Here is a 26,512-nt window from a genome sequence, read left to right as displayed (position 1 = left end):
CATTTTTGTGCGCCTATTCCCAAAACCTTTAAAATACGTAAATTTTCACCAGACTTGATGCGCCCGCCAATTTTGGTGAGTTTTTGAATATGTTAAGCCCCTCAAAAAGGCAATTAATTTGCCGTAATAATAATTCCTTCAGTTTCAATAGGGCCTTTGCCGCTGTTGGTGCTCGGGCCCTAATAAATTTCAATTAAAATTCTTTTTTTAAAACATTGTTTTTGCACATCCAACTTTGTTAAAAATAATTCAACCATGTATGAAAACATGAACCCCGTCTTGTTTATGATTCTGGACCCTGAGCTGACTGTCGTTACAGCTCTAATGGCCACCTTTTGAACAATGTTTCCTCGAAACCTGAGCTTAACATTTAGAAAATGTCACCTCTGTGGTCAGCTGTCCTTTTGCAAAGGCCAACGGGACTCATGAGACTCAGCTTGCCCCTGTTTGGCCTCTGTTTCATGGAGGGATTCTGGCAACAGCCAAACAGTCGGCTGTGCCAGGGACAAAAAGACTGTGTCCTTTCCCAAACTGCCTCAAAGCACAGACGAAATGGGACAAGTCCCCCGAGATGTCAGATAAAGACCGTAGCAAAATGAGAGAACATGGAGATGAGGAGATATGCCTGTGAATGTGTACATGTAACATGCAAGAATGAATACACTGGCTAAATACTGTATGACTGTAGTTTGGGAATATTCCAGTATTAGTGTTGCCGTACCTGTGCCAGGGTGCCAAGCTTTTCCAGGTCAGAGGATCATGAGGAGGCTACACCTGAATGCATCGCTCCTGCTGTGGTCTGAAACATTCCTCCGGGCTTCAGTAATGACCTCCTAATGGCACTAATGAGCCTCCACGCAGGAGCCCTGCTCCGCATGGGTCTGGTGAAAAGGAGAGAGGAGGGAGGGTGAGAGGGGAGGGAGAAAGATAAACATAGAAATTGGGAGAAAGATGGAGTTAGATGTGGATGAGTGAAATGGAGAAGGTTGGGAGTGAGAGACCTGTGGGAAGGAGGGAGGGAAAGGATGGGGAAACTTGAACAAAGAGGTAAACAAAGAAGAAGAAAGAGAAAGTGTTGGGAGTAAAAAAACAGCCCCAGTATGGCTAAGAATTATATTGATTTTGGATGAGTCTGTGATTAACATCTAGTGTCAACTTTCAGTGTCATTGCATAAAAAGTAGTGTGCCCTTTATGTAGAAACCTTTCTATGAGGAATGTGAGGGGTCGCAATCTTACCCTGACTTTCATCGTTTTAGTTGCCTAAACTCAACCATAACTTAGTTTCTTTGCCATAACCAGGATCTTTTCCCAACCTTAACCATACTTGTTTACATGACAGTTTCATTGTATGCATGTAACAATGTCTACTTTTGTTTTCTCAAAGTCAGCAAGCTGATTATAATATTATTTTATCTTCCCCCGTGTCTCTCTTCATGCCCTTTCACCCTCTCTCATGTCTCTTGTCTTGATGCTGTTGTATGTGGAGGTGAGTTATCCATGGGCGAGCTCCAGGATCCCTTCCTCGTCAGCGTCCACCTCATCGCCGACCCCGGCCAGGGCAAGTTCCTGCAGCGTGCTGCTGATGCAGTCCTGGCGTGGGTCCACCCTGAGCTGCAGCTCTTCCGAGTCTCAGAGCGGGCCTCCGTCTCCTGGCCCAAGCACCATCAAAACGGCAGCCCGGTTGCAGCCTGCCAGCCAGCCCTGGCAGTTATCGTCTTCCTCCAGGAGGCATACGGTGGCGAGGAGCAGATACTGATGCTGCACCGCACTCTGCAGAGGCCACCTTGGCGCTACCACCACACTGAAAAAGTCAGCAATGGCCGGCGGATGTTACCGCTGACACCGTGCAGTCAGGACTTTTTCACTCTGTCCGCTGGCACGCCGCTCTGGGCTGTGCGGCAGGTCCATTACGGGAAAGAAATTGTGCGATTCACTGTTTATTGCCGACATGAAAATTATATCGACATGGTGCGGCTTTACAAGCTGCTGCTTCAGCGCAGGGTAGCGCAGAAGAAGGAGGACTTTTGCTTCTTTGTGGTGTACTCCAACCCGGATATGGAGATCCAGTTGTCATTTAAGAGGCTCCCGCGAGGTCAGAGTCCGGCAGTGCTGGAGTCAGCGGTGATGGAAATGAGGGTACGAGATGTTGGGATGCTGGTGCCCCTGCTACCCCACCCTTGCAGCCCAATCAGTGAGGTCCGCTGGCAGACAGAGGACTACGATGGAAATAAGATCCTGCTGCAGGTAAGAGTGCTTTCTGTTGGCGCCAGTGTTTTTAGGTGTCCATGTCATGAACTATTTCTGCTTTTCAAGGGACACTCAAGTAAAATGGTGGATAGTATATAGAGTGCACTATAAATAGCATAGTGAGTAATTTTGGACACATGCTTGATGTTTTTTAATGAGTAAGATAACAAAATTATGTAAAATACCAACTGGTTGTACGCTTATAATACCCAGGTTACACTATTGACCATCACCAATGAAGTCATGTCTTCAATACCTGCTGTTATCAGAATATCCCAAAAACTACTTAACTGTGTTTAATTACATTAGATAAATTAGCCCTTGGGCCAAGAAAATAGTGATACATTTTTGGTACCATGTGGCCTTTTATAAACCACTTTAAACTTTAAACCAACCACATAAACCATATAAACCACATAACTCCTGAAACATTGGGGAGTAAAATAATTTCCCAGTTTCCTTGGATCAGGACAAATCTGTCAGTATCTTCTCTTCAGTTCTATCTATGAAACTCTCACTTCTCACTCAGAGCACAGACTGTAGCCACCAAGTTGCAATGACAAAATAAGAAAGTCAGAAAGAAGATAGGAAGAAAGTTGACTTGCACCGTCTACAATTTGTATTTATAATTGCATACAAGAATACAGAGAAAGTCAGTGTCTTGGATGAAAGAACAATCGAAGCAGAGAGAGAGGAAGAAAGAAGAGAGGGATGTCAAACAGATTCTGCAGCCAAAAATAAACTCACACAGTAGACAAAACAGCTTTGAGTCTCCTCAATGTGTAGCCCCATTTAATCTATCCAGCCATACATGTATCCATCATCATCTACCCAGACTGTAAAAAGTTTGCACGTACACATCTGTTTCAGATGAATCACACAAAGATGTATGCTGTTAGAACACACACACACACACACACACACACACACACACACACACACACACACACACACACACACACACACACACCCTTGTTTGGAAGGTCTCAATTTCAGAGGGGATATGTGTCCAGGCGGCCAGATAAGTAGTTTTGAAAGTTCAAGCCGATTAAGCAGCAGTCCATTACTGGGATTGGAACAGCACTGATAGAAACAATAAACTAATCTGTCATGACAATGGACCATATGCATGATGCTTAACTGCCACCTGGCCTGAAGTCATGTCCTCTGCGCTGTAACACACTGCATTATTACACTGTGTCATGATAGTGGTTAGCGTAGCTTAGCACAAAGGCTGGAAAACTCTCACAATGTCAAAATAATCCTTTGAAAATATTATGTGTACTGAGTAGTGAAGTCAGAGTATTCCGTTCTGTAGTAGTTCTATAAGTATTTCCCCCATTGTAAATTCAAAGCATTCTTGTTATGGTATCCTCAATGTTCATTAACACGGAAACACAATCTGGCAATCAGTTTGTTATTAGAAACTAAACTCTGCAGTGTCCAAATTCATCCAAAAGAGACCCAGAATCTGAAAGCCAACTATTTTTATTACGTTTTCATTGCAATTAATTGCAATTAATGGAATCAGTTTTTGGAAAACCACCGCCAAAGAGCCACAATCAAACTTGTTTTATTAAGTTAAATCCCAAATGTTCTTGCTTCTGTAGTATTGTGTAGTTGAGGATTACTGTTCATTGGTGGTGCTTTTGTCTCGCTGAGGTCAGATCTCTGGCTGACCTGGCTCATCCCAACATAACTGAAGTTTACAAGAGTAAGTGTCTGATTATCGCCATATCAGCATCCTCATTACCCAGCACCCCCTGCTGTGGCTCCTCACCAGCATTGTAGCATCTTGTCCTCACGGAAAACTGGACAGATCCTGTCATGTCTTATTAGCAGACGGAGGCACACACGCTTTCACCCAAACATGCACAGAAATAGCTTCAGTAAATGCATGCAGTTGATCTTTAGGATAGCAACACACACACACACACACACACACACACACACACACACACACACACACACAAACTGGTTTTGCTTTGGCCTCCCTAAAGTGTCATTAAGTTTTAAATCACAGCCTCAACAGTAGACGACTACACTCACTGCCTCTTTCTTTCCTGTGTGGGAGGAATAAGTATGCAGCCGTACAACCGCGTCACGGCTCAGAGCGAAGGACAGAAGAAGACAGACAAAGTGCAGAAGAGAGTGAGAGAAGGATAAACAGGCAGTGGACTGTAGAAGAGAGAGAAGAACAAAAACAGAGGGTGGTTATAGAGAGGAAAACATTGGGGCTTTGTTACACTCTCACTTTCTTCTCCACACACTGACACATTTGTACTTTTATCCTTGTGAGGACCCTCATTGATACAATACATTCCCAAGCCCCTAACTCTAACTTTAAACCTTCAATGACAGATTTCTTTTTGTCCACTTGAGGGCAGTGAAAACAAATTGTGAAGACAACATCGACATACCATCAACTTTTAAGTTGAAGAGTGCAATGGCCATTCAAAATGTGCCTGTTCCAAACGGGCCTATTGCTGTTTGAAGCTTTCTCGAGAACCGCTCATCCCCCCCACTGCGCATCCTTGGGCCCTGAACAATGCAAATGTTTGAGATTGCTACAATTTAACATCTCTGGTCTCTTTCTTCATCTGTTCTTGAATGTGCTGTAGCGAGAGCGAGCTGTACCCAGCATGCCGTTATAAAAGAAAGAAATACTGTCAGTGGATATTAAGGTCTGGTCTGATTGTTATCCTCTCAATCAGCGATGTTTTTTTTTTTTTGCCATTTTCTTGGCGTAACCTTTCACTTTTATCCAAAATAGTAGATCATTCTTTTTGTATTCATTCCTTCTTAAATGATGAATTTAGGATAATACATCTGAAGTTGTACTGTATAAATATTTTGAATGAGCCAATCATGATCAGCAAGGATATTTATCAATGTTAGAAATACATTGCCTGTTTCGTGCACTGACTTAAGTCTGTCATGAGGACATGGTAAATCACAGTTCAGCTCTTGTTCTCCGGGAACTTTAAGATTTGCTTCCATGATATTTTTTTGTTTTTGAACCTGAACATATGGAAATCTGCAAACTCTCCTACATCCCCCCGCTCTTGGAAATAATTGCCTTGAGGCTGCTGTGTGGAAAGTTATTGCTTCTGCTTGTATTGTTTGGTTGGAAAGCTGGATGACAGAGCAGACATGAGAACAGAAACATGGTGAAACTATCAGCATAGAGAGGAGGAGAACGTGTGCATTTCAATACTTAGAAGGAAAACATAGAGGAGAAACTGAACTGACAGAACAATGAAATTAATACTGCTGCAGCTGCCTTACATGTTAAAAGAAAAGAACATTTCCACATTAGTGTAAGAACAGTGGAATCTACCATGTTGCTTCTTACTTTTCCAGACTTGTTGCTTTGTGGATGATAATCAGACTGTAGATTTGTGGTGAAGCAGGTTTTCTGAACAGCAGTCTCTGTATTTTGTGATACTTTGGTCCATAAATAGAGGTGTAATACACATGGGGCTACTGAGACGCTGATGAATTCTCCAGCTGCTGGTGTGATTCATAAAGTGGCCGGGATGAGAACATGAGGCGTGTTGGGGGCTTTTTGTAAACACCATGGTTCCCTTGTACCGCGTTCTCCTTTACTTTGCTGCCTTTACGTTGCGTGAGGAGCGCTTGGCTGCATGAGAGCCCTACAGGGAGAAGTAAAAAGTCTTGAATATGTAACCCCTGTGACCTAATATTTAACGACCTCTTTAGGACATACAAGATGGGAGAGTTGCCGTGCTCTCTTACACTGCAACAGTGCTCTACAAAGCAAATTATTCGACAAAAACATTGTAATCAAACTGCGATTTCAAAGGTTTAGAATGAACCTTCAAGCTCAGGTTAAATACTGTGTAATCTTAACACATTTGCTAGTATCAAACAACAAAATCTGCAAGCATGGTAATCAGAAATCTGGCCAAAACATAACACTGACTGAATGCAACTTCAAACCAGGCAGGCCTGTGGGAAATTGGGGACATTGAATCCAAATGGGCCATGTCCACTCTCCACTGTAGAGGCAACGACACAAAAAACATGCATGCAGCATTTCCTACATCTAAACTGGTTTTTATTAAAGAAGAATGTGTGCACACTTCAAACCAGCATACCACACACAGTTTTCTTGAGCCAGGTGTGTGTGATATGATAATTAGGAGATTAGATATAAGGCAAGAGACGTAATCTTAAAAGTAAAATATTGTGTTATTATTTATGCAATCTTCAGTACATTTTCAACCAAAGGCACATTTTAGAGAGAAGACACACCAGCCCGATAATCGGGCGTCTGGCCGTCTGGCGAGGTCTGTGACTCGAGTCTATTCCATGTGTCCCGTGCCGTCGGCCGTCTGAGGAGCCGTCGACATTCATTTTGGCCGACCCGACATGTTCAGTCGGGGACAGGGCAGTCGGGACTCACCCGGAAATGGGGAGCGGATGAGCCGCTCAAAATCTGACGAAAATCTTTTAAACTGACCTTTGTCAATCTGAAATGAAGACAGATTCAGCAACTGCATGGCCTATTTCTCGCTTAAAATGTTTTCAGAAACACGTTTCGGTGAACTATTTTAGTACAATATGAGATCGTATTCTGAACAAGCCGCCATGATGTCTGGCTGTGAATTTCCGGAGAAAAAAGAACCACGTGACGCGTTCGTCCAATCAGCTGCCGGTTCTCATTTTCTGGGAAATAATCAGACTGTTAATGGAAACAATACAGAGCAGCGCCGCCTGCTAGTATGGAGACGTATTACGTTTCGCGCACGCGCAGAGCGTACGCTCAAGTCGGCGTCGCCTCAGTGTGTTCTGAGGCATTTTTTGGACCTCGGGACCCGACTGATCAGTCCGACTGGCTTTTCTGCCGACGGTCGGCCCGTCTGGTTGGTGTGTCAGGGCCCTAAACTTAGTTATAAATAATAATGGTTTTATTTGCATGAGTTTTACGCATCTGCCTCAGCAGTGAAGGAGGCAGTCAGGCCATAAGATAAGACCACTGGACTCCAGAAGCAGCAGACAAGTATGAGAAGCCAGAAGGACTGCACCCTCTGTGGTCGTGGAAGCAAAAAGAAATGTAGGAAGAAGTTTGAGAAGGCCATGGAGAAGGACAGTTTGCCTCAAAGAAGTTCTGGCAAATTGTCAGATGACTCAAGAGGGGAAGACAAGCTATAAGCCAGGGATATCATCAGACAGGGTAGGAACACTTTCAAGGAACTCCTGAACCCGTCCCCTTTGAATGAAGGCTCGGGGGAAACCCTGTACATCTCTCTCTGCCAGAGGTGACTGAGTTAAAAACGAAACTCAGCAGAAGCAAGGTGCGAGATGCTTAAGGCTGTTGTTATTTTTGGACTGTCTTGGTAGATGATAAGATTATTATACACCTGAAGGTTTTAATACATACAAAGGTTCACAAAATGTCCTGCCTCCTCATCACACACTCCTTTGTGCAAGTAGGAGTCATCAGTGCAGCAACTACAACAATTAAAATGGAAATTCAGTCTGATTATTAGGCTAAAATATATCTTACTTAAAAACTCAAGATGCGTTACCTTGAAAATGGTGCTTTGCAAAAAAAAAAAAGTCATCTTTCATTAGAACGAATACGTTTTTAATCACCCTAAAATAAGATATTCTGACTTTCTTAAATTGTCTTTTTTGCAACTTAATTCTGGTAAACTTCTCTTTAGAAGTATAAAGAATAAAGTTTGTTACAGTAAAGATTCTCATTGGTTTTCTTTTCCTTCCTGCTCAGGTCCAAGGTGCACACTTCAAACACCAACAAGATCCCTGCTACATATCATCGTCTGTCACTGAGTCAGCCTCAGCTCCATCCACCTTCACCCGTAGCGCTGCCTCCTACAGGAACCGTCGGCACCACCATCGGTCAACATCCCGTCCCAGAGTCCACCAGACCTCCCACAGCTCCTACCCTCTGGCCTGTGACGAGCAGGACCAGTGGGTTGACCAGCACCATCCGGACACCTGGAGGACCCAGTGGAGTGGCCACCGGTCCAGCTCCCTCTTCTCTCTACCCAACCTGGGCTCAGCCAGCTCCCACTCCACCTGCTCCTCGCCCGGACCTCCTCCCAGCTCCCATCACAGGAGCCACTCCCTCAACCGGAGCTCCTCCCTCATCCCGCCCTTCCGGCTCAACTTGGACGCTCTGCTTGGGGCCGAGGAGACAGATGTGGACACAGGGAACAAAGTGAATCCAGGCAGCAATGTGGACCTCACAGTGGTGTCTGCGTACATCAAATCCAGCCTGCCACAGACTTCTCGGCCGTTATCGGCACCACCAGAAGACATCGGTCCATCCCTCTCTCCTGGCCTCCCGGAGAACGCATACAGGGCAGCCACACTGGGACGGATTCCAAACAGCTTCACCGCCAACAGCACTCCCTCCACCTTGTTTGGGTCACGTATCCTCAGCAGCAGTATGAACACTACGTCCCTGAGTGATGTTTCCATAAACCAGTCTGACAGTTGCAGCATTATTAGTGTACCAGTTGAAGAGGCGGACAAGATAGAAGAAGAAGAAGACCAAGAATTCTACATTTGATGTATTGTTTAAGCTGAGAGGATTCATTCAGGCCAGTAAAGACCATCTACAGCTCTACTCTGCCCCCTGGTGTTTGATAGTAAAACTAAAATTACAGCGACAGTATAAACTGGAGCACAGCACAAACTGTATTTGATGCTCTCATGTTATTTGTAAATGTTGCTTTTGTTGCTTGTAGTTTTAAGTTCCGTGTAAATGTCAGGTTATATAATGCACATTTAAAGGACCAATAACATCACTGTGTACAGATACACTATTCAATAAATGTTTTTCTTCATTATGTGTGCTACACACTTGAAGGTACCTTTCCAGCCTTGATTCTCTATTTTACTTATGTTAAAATGTTTATTTAAAATGCTAATGTGGTTTGAGCATTAATATGAGAATATAATAAACTTTATTTATACATAGCACATATTAAAGGTCCAGTGTGTAACGTGTTTAGTTGTTCATTATCAAAATCTGCGTTGCCCGTTCATAAACTTGTCCTTTTTCATGAATATTTACCACCACCATCAATTCCAAGTATTCCTTTTGGCTTGAAATTTGACATTTGCAGTCGCATGAACTGGGGCAGACGCTCCATATTAATGCGCCATCTTGAAATATGTTAGCCGGTAAGGGACATACAGGACGTGATAAACTCACAGGTGCTGCTAATGCTGCTAATGGGTATCGTAGCTTCCCGGCCCGGGAAGTTTGAAGAAGGAAACATGGAGGACCACACGTATTCAAAATCCAAATTTCAGGAACAGGAGTCTTCTTCTTCGCCCAGAAAAAGAAAAAGGATATTGAAAAGAGCAAGAGACCGGCTTTTTGAAGCGTGAAGGCTACCGTAGCTGTAATACATACTTTGAACTGCGTGGTGCAGGAGAGTTGATTGCGATATATGATCTCAACGCTAGATGGGAGAAATTCCTACACATTGGACCTTTAAGAAAGCAGGTTAAAATCTGAAGGCCCCCAAGGAGCTTAGTCAAGTTAGTGAGAATGACAGCAAAGTGACTACCAGGTTATTTCATATTTTATGCAGAATTGATGGGAGTTTAAACAATACAAATAGTCCTGATATCATAGAGCAAAGTACATGAATAAAAGAAACTGATACCGTCAGCTGGCACCTCAGTGTGGTATAAATTGGTAACAAACTTTTAACGTCTAACAACTAAGCAAACTGGCACTTACTGTGTTGAATGGCTTTGAGTTTGTTCCTTATGACAAATAGTAAACTGAAGCAGATGACTTACAGCGCTGTGAACTTGAAGTTTGACTTGTAGCGCAGAAGTACGGAAGCGTATTACATTCACCATAGAAAAAAAATGTAGACACCTGATCTTGTAATATTGAGAAAATAACTCATAATTTTGAGAAAAGATCTCGTAATTATGAGTTCCTATCTCCTAATTTTGAGAAAAGATCTCGTAATTAGAAGATCCTGATCTTGTAATTTTGAGAAAAGATCTCATGATTACAAGATCCTGATCTCGTAATTTTGAGAAAAGATCTCGTAATTATGAGATAATTTTAAACACCTGGAAGGCGGCATATCTAGTTGTCAATAGGCCACGTCTCAGTGATCAACTGTACCACCGAGAGGTAACATTAAATTCAGCTGGGTTAAGTTAGCGTGATACTTCTAATGTAACTTTATAGTATTAATTAATGGACATATCTGTTCAACTGATCCTGCAGAAACACTACAATGTCCAACAGATCAGAATGGGCTTTCCGCTGGAACAACCTCAAAGTCCTGAGGTGCCTGCGCAAAGTCGACAAACTGATAACAATCCCATCTATAGTACTTAAAGACATTAGCATCTCCCAATGTCTCAAACCCAAACCAAAATAAAAACGGATTAAATTAAACAGGTGAGACGTAGGCCTATTTGCTTCCATGGCATCAGCTAGCCTGAAAGCTTCACACAAGAGAGCTGTTATCTGTTGTTGTGAAAATGCATTCATCTCATAATTATGAGATCTTTTCTCAATATTACGAGATAGGAGCTCATAACTACGAGATCTCTTCTCAAAATTACGAGATAGGATCTCGTAATAACGAGATCTTTTCTCAAAATTATGAGTTATTTTCTCAATATTACGAGATAAGGTGTTTTTTATTCTATGGTGAATGTAATACGGTTCCGTACAGAAGTTTCTTTATCTTGCAATTGTGTTTAAGGTGGAAGAACTGTTGTGCCATGTGCTGCCTACCAAACATATCATCAAAGTGCACAGGTGTGTAATTATGAGGGACACCACCATAACTATGTTGTTGGCTTGGAGTGAAAATGCCCAGATGATAACTTAAAAAAAATGAAAACACACATATTGGATCTAACAGCAAAAAATAGTTGTAATTGCTTTTTTGGCTATTTGGAGGGGCCATTTTAATTTAAAAATATCACATCAGCAGCAGAAGATACTAAAAGTCAGGGCAAGGTAGTAAATGCAGTCAACTGGACTCAAGCTTTGCCCAGTTTAACATTCTGCAGATTACATTATATTATATTACAATTATTTAGCTGACGCTTTTATCCAAAGTGTCTTACAACAAGTGCATTCAACCATGTGGAAACAATCATGCAAGTTTTACTTTTTTTGTTATTATTAATTTATGGGCCAAGTTACATTCTGAACAGATGAGTTTTCAGTCTGTGATGGAAGATGTGTTTCTGCTGTCCTGATGTCAATGGGGGAGCTTGTTTAAGAGACTTAAAAATTATACCTCAAGTGATTAAACCCCTTAATAAATAAGGGGAAACTGAGGATTACTTACTTTATGTGAATAAAAAGTTAAAGGGACTTTATAGGTATATAGTTTGGTGGAAAGTGAGGCACAGGAAACTACAGATTACAGAAAATGTTCAGTCATGTAGCCATAACATTTAAAAAAAAAAACAATTGTCTTAAGATGAGTTTTAAACTGTCATTAAATAAAGACTCAACAAGACTGAATATTTTCTGACCTACGAAGGAACATGAGTGATCTTCTAACATGTAAAAATGTTCTTGTAATATTCTTAGACAGTAAAGTATTTTAATGAAATACAATGCTGCCCTCTTGTGTTGAACATTGAGGCTAAAGATTTAATTTGAATACATGATTTCCACTTCAAGTGATTTTATTATCAGCTGTGTCTTGATTTTAAACTAATCTCTAAATGAATAAAGTCAGATTATACATCCTATAAGTTTTTCAGGACTTGTTGAAACAGAATCACTGTATGTCAGAGCTGTTTCACTGTAATGCTCCTCTGTGTCTGGGGACATCTTTAACAACCTCTTGTTTCAGCTCAGCCTGTGAAACCTGCCTCTCTCCACAGTCTGAGCACTTAAACAGGTGTGAGTCTCCTTGTGAGGTCTCCATACAGGCTGAAGATGGAAATCCAATAATAGTGCACACTGGTTGTCATGGCAAAGTCTCCTTGCAGTCCTGCAGAGGTGATGTCATCATCAACCAATCAACACAGAGAGTTGTGTAATGTATTGCTTCCACAGTGCAGAGGTTACAGATGAGGAAGTCTGGAAAACAGATCAGTCTGCAAGTTGGGATTCAGAGATCCCTGACTGACAAAGGTTTACATGTTTTATGCAACAGTACATTTATACCCTTAAGTTTTTCTTCTACAAAAATAAGTTTTCAAAGTAATATTTGCACAGAATGTGAGTGTTTTGTGCTGACGAGAATGAGAGAAAAGAGGTCTTTATAGGCCATATGTGCCACGTTGTCTCATACAGATACATGTCTGTGAGTAATAGGAGGGGTTTACTGTTGTAATTACAACATAAAGCAGAGATCTTCAACAGGGGTAGGGGGTCCTCAGAGTTGCTGCACCAAATGATTGTTTGATAGTTTAAAAAAAACAAAAATTACAATAAAATATGTCTGAAAATATACATTAACATAAATCCAACATATTATTTGTAAAGAAACATATTTTTTTGATGATAGGCTTACTGGCCCATAGATAAGGTAGCCATAAGGTAGCCATCCACAGACACAGTTAAGCTTAAATATTCACTGTGCCACAATTTAACATTAAAACTAATTGTAGCTAAAACTGATGTATAAATATATGAATATGTCAACAATTATTATTTTAATAATTAGTATTTATGCAACATAAAAAGGTATGTGCAGGCTCTAGGCCGCCCTACACGTTATTGTAGGCCCAGTTTAATATGCAACTCAATTTTATACAATATATATAGTAAGGGGTCCCTCTTTTTCAGCTGAGGGGTCCTTGGCCTAAATAACGTTGAAGACCCCTGACGCAAAGCATTATTCCTAACCAGAAGTATGGGTATTTCTGCAGCTATACACTACAAAACTGAACCTTGAATGCAGAAGACAGCTTTTCACTTCAATACCAAATGGCAGCAGATGGCGCTATAGAGAAACAGGTTGAAAAAGCTACTACAACTACTTCACAAATCACTAACATGTTTATTAAAAGCTGCACAAACCAAAACCTCCACAGTGTAACTGATACAATGTTCGAACCAACATGATCTAAAACTTTTTTAAATTTGTTGCAGTAGTGAATGTTTAGGATATTCTCAAACATTTAAGGGTATTTCTGTTTTTTAAAGCTGCTGTCTTGACACTCAAAATAACAACCACCAAACATTTTTCCCACGGTTCTCCGGAGCCATGCTCCTGCGGGGTGAAGGCTACGTGGGACACGTCCCCTCACGTCGCCCCTCTCACAGTGCCAGCACTAGTAGCTTTAATCCGCCGTGGCGTACCTGGCAGATCGCTCTGGCGACACCGGCTCACAGGGCTGCTGGCGTTGTTGCAGCCTGGCCCGGCCCCGCACACCAGCATCCCCTCTAATCCCTCCCCGCCTCAACTGCCCGAAGGCCCAGGAGCCTGAGGGGAAGTAGGACACTGGAGGTGAAGCAGAATGAGTCTGTCAATCCCAGCCAAACTGTGCTCAGTGCATCTCTCCTTAACACTGAACTCTTGGCTGCTTCGAAACCATTATTCATGTATGCAACTTTTTCATATAGACTGCTTTAAAACTGTGTACTGGCAACAGAAATATCTTTGCAACTTGGTCTACTTTTTCTTGTTCTTTGTCGTCTTCCTTTACTTTTCTTCATCTTTTATACAACACTGTACTTTGACTTGAATGTTTATCATTTTCTTCCATTAGTCTTGTTCATCTTTATCATCTTCCTTCTTTGTTGTTGTACTTCTCATTTGTTGTTTTTCTTCTGGGGCCTGTACCATGAAGCAAAGATTAGTGGGTTAGCCAGCTATAGTAGTAGTGGTTTTTCATTATCATGTTCATCTTTGTTGTTCTTCACCTTCTGCCTCTTGTTGTTGTTGTTGTTGTTGTTGTTGTTGTTGTTGTTGTTGTTGTTCTTCTTCTTCTTCTTCTTCTTCTTCTTCTTCTACTACTTCTTCTTTCCACAGAGAATTCCTGTGGTTTGTGGTTATTCTACTCTGTAAACCCCTCCTCCTCCTCCTCCTCTTCCTTTTCCGTTCATTATCATTTTCCCTTCGGGGTCAAAGGTCAGGTGGTGGAAAGGGGACTGGGGTGAGCGGTCTGAATGGAGAGCCTGGCGACAGTCTCCGTTAGTTAGGGATTAAATTGCTGCCGTGTGGGGAAAGGCGGAGGCATCGCAGAGTCACACAGAGACACTCATCAATGAACATATTTTGAAATGGAAGGGAAAACTTTCATAGAGTAATAAAAAAAAAAAAAACTGGAAACACAGACTGACATGCACGTGCAAATGTTAGGTATTAGAATCATTGTTGAGGACATTTCACTGACATGCATCACTTGATTTACTCCTAAATCCAAACAATTCTGAAATATACACTTTCTCTTATGCCTAAAATAACCAGTGATGCTGGTTAATCTTGAAATGATTGTAATATATTTTATCTATATACAGATACAGAGCCACAAGAGGTGCTGATTAATTTATCTCAGTTAGCAGGATGCACCCACTTAACATCTCATAATGTTCTCAAAAGGATGTTTCTAATTTCAAAGAACTCTTCTGTGATAACGCGTTACGTTGTGATTATAATATTGTGAAAATGGGCTGAGGATGTTGACCAGAACATAGACATCATTAATGTCTACACTCCCTAAAAAAGTAAATTCTCAGTGTATGTACACTGAATGTTTCAGCCCTGCAATTACAAAGGACACACTGTGACAGCAATATTTTGTCTATTAATTGCAGGGTTGGTGGTTCCATCCCCGGCTCTCCCTATACACATGTTGAGGTGTCCTTGAGCAAAACGCTAAATCGCAAATTGCTCCTGATGGTCAGGCTAGTGCCTTGCATGGTAGTTCAACTGTCATTAGTGTGTGTGTGTGTGTGTGTGTGTGTGTGTGTGTGTGTGTGTGTGTGTGTGTGTGTGGGAATGAAGAATTACTGAAGCGCTTTGTCTGCTAATGTAAAGAAAGTGCAGTCAGGGGCGTAACACAAAATTCTGGGCCCTGTAGAAAGGCATTTTCTAGGGGCCCCTCCCTGCATCTACAGCTATTCATTCTAGCATCTTTTTGGGCCCTCCTCACATGAGGGCCCTGGATACTCAGTCCCATTTTTCCCCCCAGTCCGACACCCCTGAGTGCAGTCCATTTACCATTTGTTTCAGTAAAGGTAATTCTCCATTGTTGTACACGATCAATTCTTCAATTAACACCATATCACTAAATATAGCAACAGAATCAGAAACACGCTCATACACTGAGACAATATCGCTCCCTCTTTTACTTCTTATCTTATCAACAGACTTGAGGCTTAGACTGGACTCTTGTGCATTTACTTATAAAGACTTGAGACTTGAGACTTGACTTTGACCCCAAAAGGGCAGAGCAGCTCGTCATGTACTACAGCAGTATTGTCTGTAGCCTGGCACAAACTGGTTGGCATGCCAGGTCAGTTTGGCCTGGCTGTAACCAAGTGGCAGCCGACCAAACTGCGGGGTAAACTGGCAGCTCAAGGAGCAGTGAAAGTGACTGTCCTGTTAATATCAGCATGCTCTTTTGAAACAGTGCCAGGTGCACATAATTACCTGCACAGATAAGTGAAGAATGATTATATTTAGTGTGCAGAGGCCTCCTGAGCACAACTCCCCACTGCAGAGTGACGCTGTCGCCCTCCATCCTGACCCCTCAGAGCAGCGGCAGCTTGCTTTGCAGTTGGTCCAGGGATCAGAAACAGAGAGCTCAAATCATTATTTCTACTTCACAAATATGAACCTCTAACATAGTGTTCCTTCAAAGGCCTCACAACCGCCAAGATGAAAGCTGCTGTTTATGGTGGCATCTTTTCAAACAATTGTCTTTGGTCAGTTACCGTGACATCTCATCTCCTCCATCCCAGTCCTTAAAAATCAAAATTCCTGTGTTTGTAGTTGGGGCGTTGGGTTTTAAAGAATGTGGCGACTCCGTTTAATGAAGCCAAGCCATGCCTCCACTAATTAGTCAAGTCCAGTAATGGCCGGAATCCCCCATTAGACAAAGCAGCCAAATACCTGATGGCTACCAATCATGTTCTCTCCTTCATGGGAAAAAATGTCCACAATTTATTTTGCTGACTGTCATGTCCCCAATTAAGAGGGGCAGTTGAGGGGAGATCACTCCATAGCAGATTGATTTTAGGTGAAATACAGGGCATACCATTATTAACTATGGACAATTCTTCATGTTCTTGTCTTCATACACATTCAGATGAGTGTATATGTTGTGTGTTGCCAGTGACAATGACAAGTGCACTGTAAAGGCACATCAAATCTGTACTTAAATCAAGGAGATTCCAGTAAAAATCAAATTATGCAAAAGTCCCTTATTTTCTCTGCTCCTTCTCACTGCAAAATAACTACATTAAAATAGCTGTTAAGAGTGGAAAATGTAATGACGGATCATGTGCACACTCAATAAAGCTTTATCTGTGTAATTGCTTCAAAGTAATTATTCAAAGAACTAACGGATTAAAGAGATGTCGAGCAGTTTTGTTTTACATAGTAAGGGAGGATTTGGATTGGTCCTCCTGCTTTTCACAGGTTGTTTGACACTTATTTACTACAGCAAGACTAACATCTGAATATACAGGGAGACTTTCTTTAAATCTGTTTCTTTGGTGGATGATTAGAACTGTTGTGTTTTAGCCACACTGTGACAATGGAAATGTCAATCTGTCCCTCAGTCCACCACTTTGATCCAGACTGATCCATCTGGACAACTATTGGATGGATTGCCAAAATTTAGACAATATAGCATAACAACTTGTGTGAACCCCTGACTTTTCATCCACTGCATTTAGGGGTTTGAGTGAGATATCTCAAAAACTATTAGATGGATTGCTTTGGAATTTGGTCACACATTCATATCTCCCTCAGAATGGCTTGTAATAACTTTAGTGACTCCTTACTCTTCATCTAGCGCCATCATCAGGTCAAATTTTGATTTGTCCAACACCTTGGTTTATGATTAGTGTAAATATCTGCAAAACTAATGGCATTACATTACAACATTTTACCTGAAAAACACCATGTTAACATGTTGCCATGCTAGCGTTAGCATTTATCTCAAAGCACTGCTGCTAGCGTGGCATGTAGACTTGTTTTTACAGTAAATCAACAAATCCCAATGAAACGCTTTTTATCTTTATCCTGTGCAAGGTTTGAAGATCATCCACAATTAGATTTATAATTAGAGGTTTTTATTTGCTGTTTTTATATATGAAAATAAAGCCTAATTTATTATTATTTAAGATTTTGTACATTGTTATATAGGCTAGGCTATTTTTTTTTTTTGTTCTAATATTATTCTAAAAAAGCAATGTCTATATGCCTTTTTCATGCTGGAGCCCATGTCTGTACCCATCATTGATTATGACTGTTATTACAGTTACACATGCTGGAGCAGCAACATGTCCATGATGAGTGAGTCCACATTCCACAGAGTGATTCCAATTAGAAATGCTGACGCAGAAGTGTGACGCTCAGAGCAGAATGTCTTTTAATCATCGCAACAAAAGGCAGAATGGCTTGTATAACAGAAAAGATGTCTTGAAAATAACTATTTTCTGTTTGTTTTTCCTACAAAAGGACTATATAGCCCTAAAAGTATCACAACAAAAAGAAAATGCAATACATATGATATCCTATATTCATAGCAGCCAATGATATTTATGCCATAAGAAATAACAAATATCACAGTTAACAATAATGACATCCACAAACAGACCCAAAGCATAGATAGATAGATAGATAGATAGCTAGATAGATAGATAGATAGATAGATAGATAGATAGATAGATAGATAGATAGATAGATAGATAGATAAACTATCTCCATAGCCATATTAACCCACTAGAGTCTAGACGACCCCAGGGCAAAAAAAAGTTTGTGGGCCCCTGCCTTGTGGTAGGCCTAATTAATATATTTTTTTTCCCTTGAAAAGTGTCCACAGTGAGATGTGCAGAACATTTCACCTCCATGATATGGGGGTGGAGGCAGACATTTTAAGAAATCTTAGAGATAGTAACAAATGAAAACACATTGTCTTGGACCATAAGAGACACCACCATCATATTGGGGGTGGTGATGGCGCAGTGGATATGACACATGCCTTTGGTGTGGGAGACCGGGGTTTGATTCCCACTGCAATACATCAACCAATGTGTCCCTGAGCAAGGCACTTAACCCCTAGTTGCTCCAGAGGCGTGTGACCTCTGACATATATAGCAATTGTAAGTCGCTTTGGATAAATGCGTCAGCTAAATGACATGTAATAAAAATCATTAGCCCACACATGGACAGAAATTTCAGTCATAAATTCAACCAATAAAAAACGTTTTGTCAGCAACACAGACAGCATATTTTGGTTAATCTTCTTAATTATGGTTTATTAGGTTGATGCATGTATAATTGTGTTGTGTGGGACTTAGTGCTTCATGAAGGTGAACATTTTTCCTCTCAAACGCACCACTGTCTCGCTTCTCTTGCTATTTAAAGGGCCAGTTCACCCAGATTAGTAGGCTACTAAAACTACTATTTTCTCAATATCCTCTAGTGGTATCTATCCATCATCCAGATATATTTTTTGTACAAGTTTTGTAGGTGAGCGGAATTGTATTGGTGCTCACACCATTTAAATAAAGCAATTAAAATTCAAAATATAGATAATCCACAGAATTAACATGGATAAACTGTTCACAGATAGGTATGCAGAAATGTTCACCTTGGGTGTAAAATTTCAGAAAACGTGCATGCATGCATGCATGCGTGCTGTGTGCGCGTGTGTGTGTTTTTTTCCTTCCCTCTGCCCGGTTTGGGATTTGCTGGTCAGTGACATGCCTCCCTCCGCCTGGCTCCTTATAGCCCCGGGGAGGCAGGAATCCCGGACGAGTGGTACGGACATCGCCGACGGAGACCGCAAACACGGCGCGGAGCGTTCCCCTCTAAACACGGTCTTATGACTAGCCTACAGACTGCTTCAGTGAGAGACGACCGGAGAACCGAACCGACAGCCGGGGACAGCAGAGGACTGATTCAGTGACAAGAAACAGGTGACAGTGACAGATAGCCGGGGACAGACAGGACACCAGCTCCCCTGCAGAGGCTGAATGGTTGGTGACAGTCTGAGAGAACAGCTGGAGTTAAAAGGATTCTACCTCACCTGTTCGCAGGTAGGACCCGCAGCTGCATCATTTCAACTGAGCTGAGACATCAACGGAAAATGATCACAATAATATTTCATCTGAGGAGACAAAAATGATCACATTAAGGTGTAAGCCTAATGGGAGTTTGTAGCACTTATTAGGGTTAGGGCTATTTATCATCTTAGTGGGCAACTTATATTCATAATTTTAGTAAGCTCCTAAATTTACATTTTCCATCACTTATGTAGTGCAGTAAGAAGTATTTAGATTATTTACTTAAGTAAAAGTAGCAATACAACAATGCAAAAGTCCTGCATTAAACTTCAGTAAAAGTACATTATAGAGAAGTACAATTAATGCTATATAAGTAGGCAGAAAATGGCCCAAATGAGTGTTAAATTAATAGTATTGTGTATTATATTAACATTATTATATCATGCATTAACATGTCAGCAACATGTAAATGGTGCAGCCAATCGAGGTGTGTATAGTTTGATCTACAGCTGTTGAAAAATGCAGTAAAAATTGAAGTACAGTATTGTACAAAATGGATCACTCAAGCAAAGAAGTACCCTCAAAATTGTACTTAAGTAAAGTACTTGAGTAAATGTTCTTAGTTACATTCCACCACTGTTCCTATAGACTAATATTTCTGCATGTTTTGGATAGGTGACGAAACATTACTTAATTGGCTTTAATCTCTCCACAATGACCTTAAATTACTATAGTATACTAGTAATACAATATAGTACAACATCATTTGTCAGTTTAAACTTGACTAATTTTGCCAAATATAGTTGCTATTATTGCTGTTGCTGCTGCTGCTGCTGCCATTTGGCATATTGCCTGCTATTTTAATGTTTACTGGTCTTTTATACATCTTAAATATGTCTTTTCAGATTTTGCACTCCACGTTGCTTAATATAAATTTGACCTAGAACTTATGAAACACTTTTAGTCCATATTTTACGGATTTCTATATATATCATGATACAGCAAATATATGCAAAACCCACATATGAAATTATAAAATTGATGTTTCAATAAACTGTGTTCAATTTGTATGCATTACATCCAACAAAACAGTTGTAAATCAGCACACACGCAGTATAAGTCGAGAACTTTTACAGATTTCTTTTTTTTTAATGATACCGCAATATGACTTGGCTGCTTGTTGACCTCACTGCCCTCAGTGGGTTATTTACGTTCTTTCTTTTGGTCATACAGGATTTAGTTTTTTGGGTCTTCTGTTGCACTCTGTGGACACTTCCCCCTCCTGCAGCACTGAGGACATGTGTCGCCTGCCAGTGGCTTCACTCTTCATTTGTTTCTGGTTGGTGGAGAGAAGCCACTGTAACGGCAGCCTTCAGGATAGCATGGGGGAGCTGCACACCAAGTTCGCTGTCAGCCTCTATCAGACTCTCATCGAGACAGAGAACAACTCCAACCTGATCGTGTCACCAGTGAGTGTCTCCTTGTCTCTGGGGCTGCTGCAGCTCGGTGCCAGGGGCAACACACTGGCTCAGCTGGAGGGAACACTCGGATACAATGTGAAGGGTAGGATTCATCCCAGATTGTTGATATGGAGATGAAAAAGGCTAAGCTTGTGTTACAGGTAACATTAGCTGCTCCTCATGGTGTGAGAGTGAGGTTGGAGAGGTTGTTGTTAACCCTCAGTGCTGTTGGTACCAGGTAGTGGGGAGCCGTGCTGCTACTGCTATTGGCCCTGCAGAGCACAGTGGTGTCTGGAGCCATAATACCTGCCTCCACACTCTAATCTCATTAACCACTCCTGAAGCTCGGTCTCTGGGTCGAGAGGTCAGTGTGTTTAAAGCTATAGTACGTAGTTTCTATCGCCCCCATGAGGAATTGTAAGTAATGACAACACCACTGTTGTTGCATCCACATGACACAAGCCTTCCGTAATCGCGCCCCCTCCTCCTCCTCCACACAGTTGCTAGTAGCCAAGGAGGACACAGAGGATTAAAAAAACATAATGTACTCTTCAGAAGAGGTCATTATCTTGTGCACGAAAGTCGCCGGACAACAACAATTTCTAAACACAGCCATGCTGAGAAATAAAGAGAGAGTTCTGTAGAGCTGATAGTCTTAATTAGCTTTGTATCAACTCATTTGGCAATGGCTTGAATGTAACAGACGTTCATTAATATAAAAAAGTTACGCACTAAAGCTTTAATTAAAGACAAAATAAGACTTGGAGCTGCTGTTTCTTTTACCTCCATGATGTGATCTGACATGTCAGTCAGGGATAGAAACTGACGATATTGGGCTCTAATTCAGCAGGATACCTCAACTGAGATCAGCTCCTAAAGAAAGTCATTTTAAATTAACTTGAGCTAAAACATCACAATCATGTAGGGCTGCAACTGTTATTTTCATAAATTATCAATTTTTTGTTCTATAAAAAGTAGTGAAAATGCCAAAACTTGTGCTTGTTTTGTCTGAGCAACAGTCCAAAACTCACAGATATTGAATTTACAATGATAGAAAAGGCCGGGAATTCTCACATTTGAGAAGCTGGAACCAGAAAATGTTTGGCCCATTTGCGTGATGACGATCGACTAATCAATTGATCGACTTAGCGTTTCAGCCCTAAAGTCATGTGTTTGTAGTAAAACAGTTCAAACAGACTGAGGGTCAGTCTTTTGTTGTTCAGTTTAGCCCTGCTGCATAGAAAAGAAAGAAATCACACTGTGTAGTGACTGCTTATAGAAAATACTCATTTGATTCTGATAATGACTGCTTTTCCAATGCCATACATATACAAAGAAACATTTAAGAGCAGATGTTGAGGCAGAGTGCGAAAGAATAGAAAGAATTATTAACCAGAAAACTGGCATATTCCATATCTACCCCTTACTCAAAATCAAAACAAAATCCCACAATAACAGCAACACCAAAAATAAAATAAAATACAAATCATACATGACACGAGGCCAACCTAAAATTGACTGCTTTCCGCTCATAATAACTGCTGTGCAGTAATGAAATGTTGCAGTCATGAGAGAACCTGTGTTTCACTTCAATATGGATAATTTTATCTACAAATGCCTCGAGTTTATCAGATGAGAAGGTCCCTGTGGTCTGCAGTGCTCAGCAGACGGTGTTAAGCAAAGCTCAAATTAAGTCAAATGAGCATTTGTTTGTGCACAGTCCTGCAGGGATATGGTGCAAATTCAGTTAGGTTGCTACTGAAACAAGCCAAAGGCTGTTGAGTTGAAACCATTTCAGGAATGACTCCTCTGATGCAGAGACTTTTACAAGTCATTTTTCAGCAGTTTTTTTAAAGTGGTCTGAATTCTAATTCTTTGACAGTGCTGATGACCATGTGTTGAACTAGAGCAGATGATTGATGGATAGTAAAGCTGCTTCTAAACAAGTTCAAAAAGATGAACAGCTGGCAGTATTTTAGTGGTTTGCAGCTCTGTGGTGCAAAACCCATTCTTGTGCATACATGTTTTTATATCCAGCTGATAAAGTTCAAACTGAAGCCTTCCCTTTTTATAAACTTCCTAAAACTCGTAATGCACCACCACATCTCACCTGTTCTCTGTGTCTTCTTATCCTGCAGATGCCCAGGTACAGGACTTCCTGTTGCATTCACAGAGTGACATAAGCAACACCAGCCAGGGGATGTGGCTGCAGCAGACCTGCACATTATTCGTCCAGAGCGGCGTCCAGCTTCTGACAGAGTTTACACAGCATGCAGCAGCCTGGGCCAACACCAGCGTTGTCCGAGCCAACTTCAGCCAGCCCAACCCAGCCACTCGCGACAAGCTGGAGCGAGCTGGACACAACCACGGTAAGCAAGACAGCTTTATAAAACAGTCAGATCCCCATTATTACCATTTTCATATTGAGAATGAATGACATTTGCACGTGTAATATGAAAGGGTTTGCTTTTAGTGAACCCACCGAGAATTATCATCAGCTCTGCAGCTCCATGGAGCCTTTTAGCCTCTTTTAGCTGCTACTGTTGGGTTCAGTCTCCACGCTCTCATGAACCTTGAACCTTGTACCAGCAGCAGGCAGCTGTTTGCTGCAAACAAGCTCCAATGAACCCACAGTACGCTAACTGCCCAGCACCAAACAGCAGGCAGACAAAGTTAGCGATGAGCTGGTGAACATAGTGCAGCAAACGGAGTCCAGTCCAGAGCTAAAAGGAGACTTTTGTAGAATGATAATGTGGCTCTGTTTCTGGTGGATGTGTAAATAGGAAACGGTTTCCCAACATGTCGGCCAAAACGACTTTATAGAGTGATAATGTGTCACCTTGTTGTGGGGTTTCTCTGCCCCCTAGTGACCTAGAAACTTGATTAATGCATTATCTTTTCTAATTCTAATTCTTACAGCTTTAGCTTGTGGCCCCTCAAATGAAATTTTTTGCTTTGAAGATAGTATTTTGTTTTAGAATTAATATTCACTGAAAAAGTATGATTAGAGGAAAAGCTGTTTAAGTTCAATAAAGAGAAGATAAACATGATTGTGTGTAGAGGAAATATAGTTTTTCTCCAGCTTTCTTATCCTGGTAAACATCCTGTGACCCGTTCCATGTTGTGAAATAGTGCCCAAGATGTTTGAGGAATGTTTTTAATGTAAATGATACCCCCCAAACCTCTACTGGGTGTATTTACAAATTATTTTCTTCTGTTCATTCATCAGACCACATTTGCCAATAGTCTGGAGACGGCTGGCTTCTAAGAGATGAGTTGCACACGACATACCTTTACATTAAACTTTGCCCTTCCCTTGTTACCTCGCAGATGAGACGTGGCCCCTCCAGGCAGGAAGCAGCAGCGGGGAGCTGTCGGGCTCAGGCGAGGCCCAGGCAGAGGCCCTGTGGTGGGGACACCGGCTGCAAATGGCCCTGGTCAACACGGTGGCCTTCAGGGGCGTCTGGCAGAAACAGTTCCTGTTCACCAACACCCAAAACCTGCCCTTCATCCTCTCTGATGGGAGTGCCATCAAGGTGCCCATGATGTATCAGGCTACAGAGGTCAGCTTTGGTAAGAGACACCATCCATCCATCCATCCATCCATCCATCCATCCATCCAAAAAGAAATAACTAATTCCTTTTTCTCTTTTGTCAATAATTTAACATCAACATAACTGTTGTAATAAACCCATCATACTGTAAAGTGACTGTCCAGTATATAGTTATATACAATATTCATAGTTTTGCTAGTTTTTCTTAGTTTCATTTCATTGTAACTGTCATATCTTGGATAGACTAATCACCAAATAAATCAATGGAAATAGTCAGATGTTACTCACCTGAACTTATTGCTGTCCCTGGCAGGTCAGTTCAGGACAGCATCCGATCAGCGTTACACCGTGTTGGAGCTGCCGTACCTGGGCCGCTCCCTGAGCCTGCAGGTGGTCCTGGCCAGCGAGAGGAAGACGCCGCTGTCCTCCCTCGAGTCCCAGCTCACCGCTCGCCAGCTGGCCTCCTGGGACACCGGCCTGCGCAGAACCAAAATGGACATCTTCCTACCCAGGTGGAGATCATGCCCACAGCTACAGATGATTTTTAGACTGTTGGTTGATCATAGTTCTCAGACGTACAACAATTTGTCATCTGGTGTTCACAGGTTCAGAATGCAGAACAAGTTCAATCTGAGGTCAGCGCTTCCAGCCATGGGCATCACTGATGCCTTTAACCCGGCAGCAGCTGATTTCACTGGAATATCAGGTCAATACACATCAACAATGCATTCAAACTGTTGATTTTTATTACAGTGATTCATCAGGTTTTCACAGAATACACCTCCATAAAGCTCCAGTTGTTTGTGCTTTAAAGGTACCCCAGATAACCAACAGTATAACGTACCATAAGCTGAAGGCCACACAAAGATTACTGTAGCTCTGCTGGCAGCTGACAGTTTGTTTCTTCCGACAGTGGAGGAGAGTCTTTATGTGTCTGATGCCTTCCATGAAGTGAGAATAGAAGTCACAGAAGATGGGACAAAGGCAGCTGCTGCTACAGGTGAGCGATGACCCTGCAAAATAGTAAAAAAATGTTATATAGATATGTGATTTAACATGATTCTACTTGCCTGCAACCATTTCTGTTAACAGAATAATAAAATAATTTCGTAACCTTGCAGCTATGGTGCTACTCAAACGATCCCGTGCACCTGTTTTCAAGGCCGACCGGCCATTCTTATTTCTGCTACGACAGATTAACACAGGTATTTATTTTACTGCCACTTCAGTCTGCTTAACTGAACATCCCAGTAGTTTTGCATGTTTTAACTCCTTATGACCAATCACATACAGTTTACATCATGATTAGATGTTTTGCAGAGCATGCTGTAGCGTTTCTTTTCTACTGTTACAGACAGCCACAGGTCTTTGATTTGTGTTAAATGCCATTTGTGGACCATTTTTGAAGGTTTATGAGTTTATACAGCTGAAGACATTGTTGGGTTTTGGTCTTTTTTATGGGATTTAGTTACAATAACATTATCCTTATGTTTGACAAAAAAGTACACAGACTTGATTCATTGTGAGAGATTGATTACACAACGCAAACAAATCTGCTGCTATAACATACAGAAACTAATTGAAAGCAACAGCTGTCTGGAAAGTAGAAAGGAATGGGCTAAACGCAACATTTAGGTTAACAATTTTAACCGTCTTATTTCTACAAACAAAAACATATGCTTTCTTTCATGCTACAATCACAAATAGTCTCCACATAGTGTCTTTTCGGAATTTAACAAAAAAAAAAAAAAAAACACTGGTATGATCCTTTAAGGTGAAAAACCATCTTAGTGAACTGTTTTTTGTTGTGCTCTCCATTTCAGGATCCATCTTGTTCATGGGCCGAGTGATGAACCCAACAGACCAAGCACCCTAGACTCATACCTAAACACCTCTCACACACAATCCTACCCTGACCCCTATTCACTACTGGTATTTATTTGTGGACCAACGGGAGGGTCCATGGACACTTCAGGAAGAGGGACACTATTTTTGTACTTGTCTGTAAATAAAATTTTAATACATGTTTTTAAGCTCAGAGTGTTTTGGTCCT

At 41.4% G+C, this 26,512-nt stretch overlaps 2 protein-coding genes across 5 annotated transcripts in view; both read left to right on the top strand.

The window, feature by feature from the left end:
* The window catches only part of LOC116034742 (protein FAM124A), a 32,438-nt gene extending 23,189 nt beyond the window's left edge, over positions 1-9,249 (top strand). For 2 of the 4 annotated variants that reach the window (XM_031277572.2, XM_031277711.2), the window contains 2 exons: positions 1,488-2,245; positions 8,007-9,249. In XM_031277572.2, the coding sequence (XP_031133432.1) occupies positions 1,488-2,245; positions 8,007-8,813 (1,565 nt within the window). In that variant the 3' untranslated portion in view covers positions 8,814-9,249. Of the gene's footprint in view, positions 1-1,478; positions 2,246-8,006 lie in introns of all 4 variants that reach the window. The other 2 variants (XM_031277498.2, XM_031277647.2) reach the window with 1 other exon arrangement.
* Positions 9,250-19,137: 9,888 nt separating this feature from the next.
* serpine3 (serpin peptidase inhibitor, clade E (nexin, plasminogen activator inhibitor type 1), member 3) lies at positions 19,138-26,492 on the top strand. The gene is made up of 9 exons (XM_031277975.2): positions 19,138-19,478; positions 20,679-21,008; positions 23,044-23,274; positions 24,236-24,478; positions 24,773-24,971; positions 25,065-25,165; positions 25,373-25,459; positions 25,581-25,664; positions 26,283-26,492. Exons 2-9 carry the CDS (start codon positions 20,744-20,746, stop codon positions 26,333-26,335), a joined length of 1,263 nt encoding a protein of 420 aa, XP_031133835.1. The 5' UTR covers positions 19,138-19,478; positions 20,679-20,743; the 3' UTR covers positions 26,336-26,492.
* The last annotated feature ends 20 nt before the right edge of the window (positions 26,493-26,512 follow it).

Source organism: Sander lucioperca, chromosome 8 (genome assembly GCF_008315115.2).
Source record: "Sander lucioperca isolate FBNREF2018 chromosome 8, SLUC_FBN_1.2, whole genome shotgun sequence".
NCBI classification, from domain to species: domain Eukaryota; kingdom Metazoa; phylum Chordata; class Actinopteri; order Perciformes; family Percidae; genus Sander; species Sander lucioperca.
Note: the sequence above shows the minus strand (reverse complement) of the source record. Positions and strands in the feature narration are given on the sequence as shown.

What these genes read in the sequence shown, in the direction of transcription:
- serpine3 (XM_031277975.2), top strand. Translation starts at nt 20,744, where the DNA reads ATGTGTCGCCTGCCAGTGGCTTCACTCTTCATTTGTTTCTGGTTGGTG. An exon ending in TGATTTCACTGGAATATCAG is followed by an intron (nt 25,166 to 25,372) that starts GTCAATACACAT and finishes TTCTTCCGACAG; the next exon opens with TGGAGGAGAGTCTTTATGTG. An exon ending in GCTACGACAGATTAACACAG is followed by an intron (nt 25,665 to 26,282) that starts GTATTTATTTTA and finishes TCTCCATTTCAG; the next exon opens with GATCCATCTTGTTCATGGGC.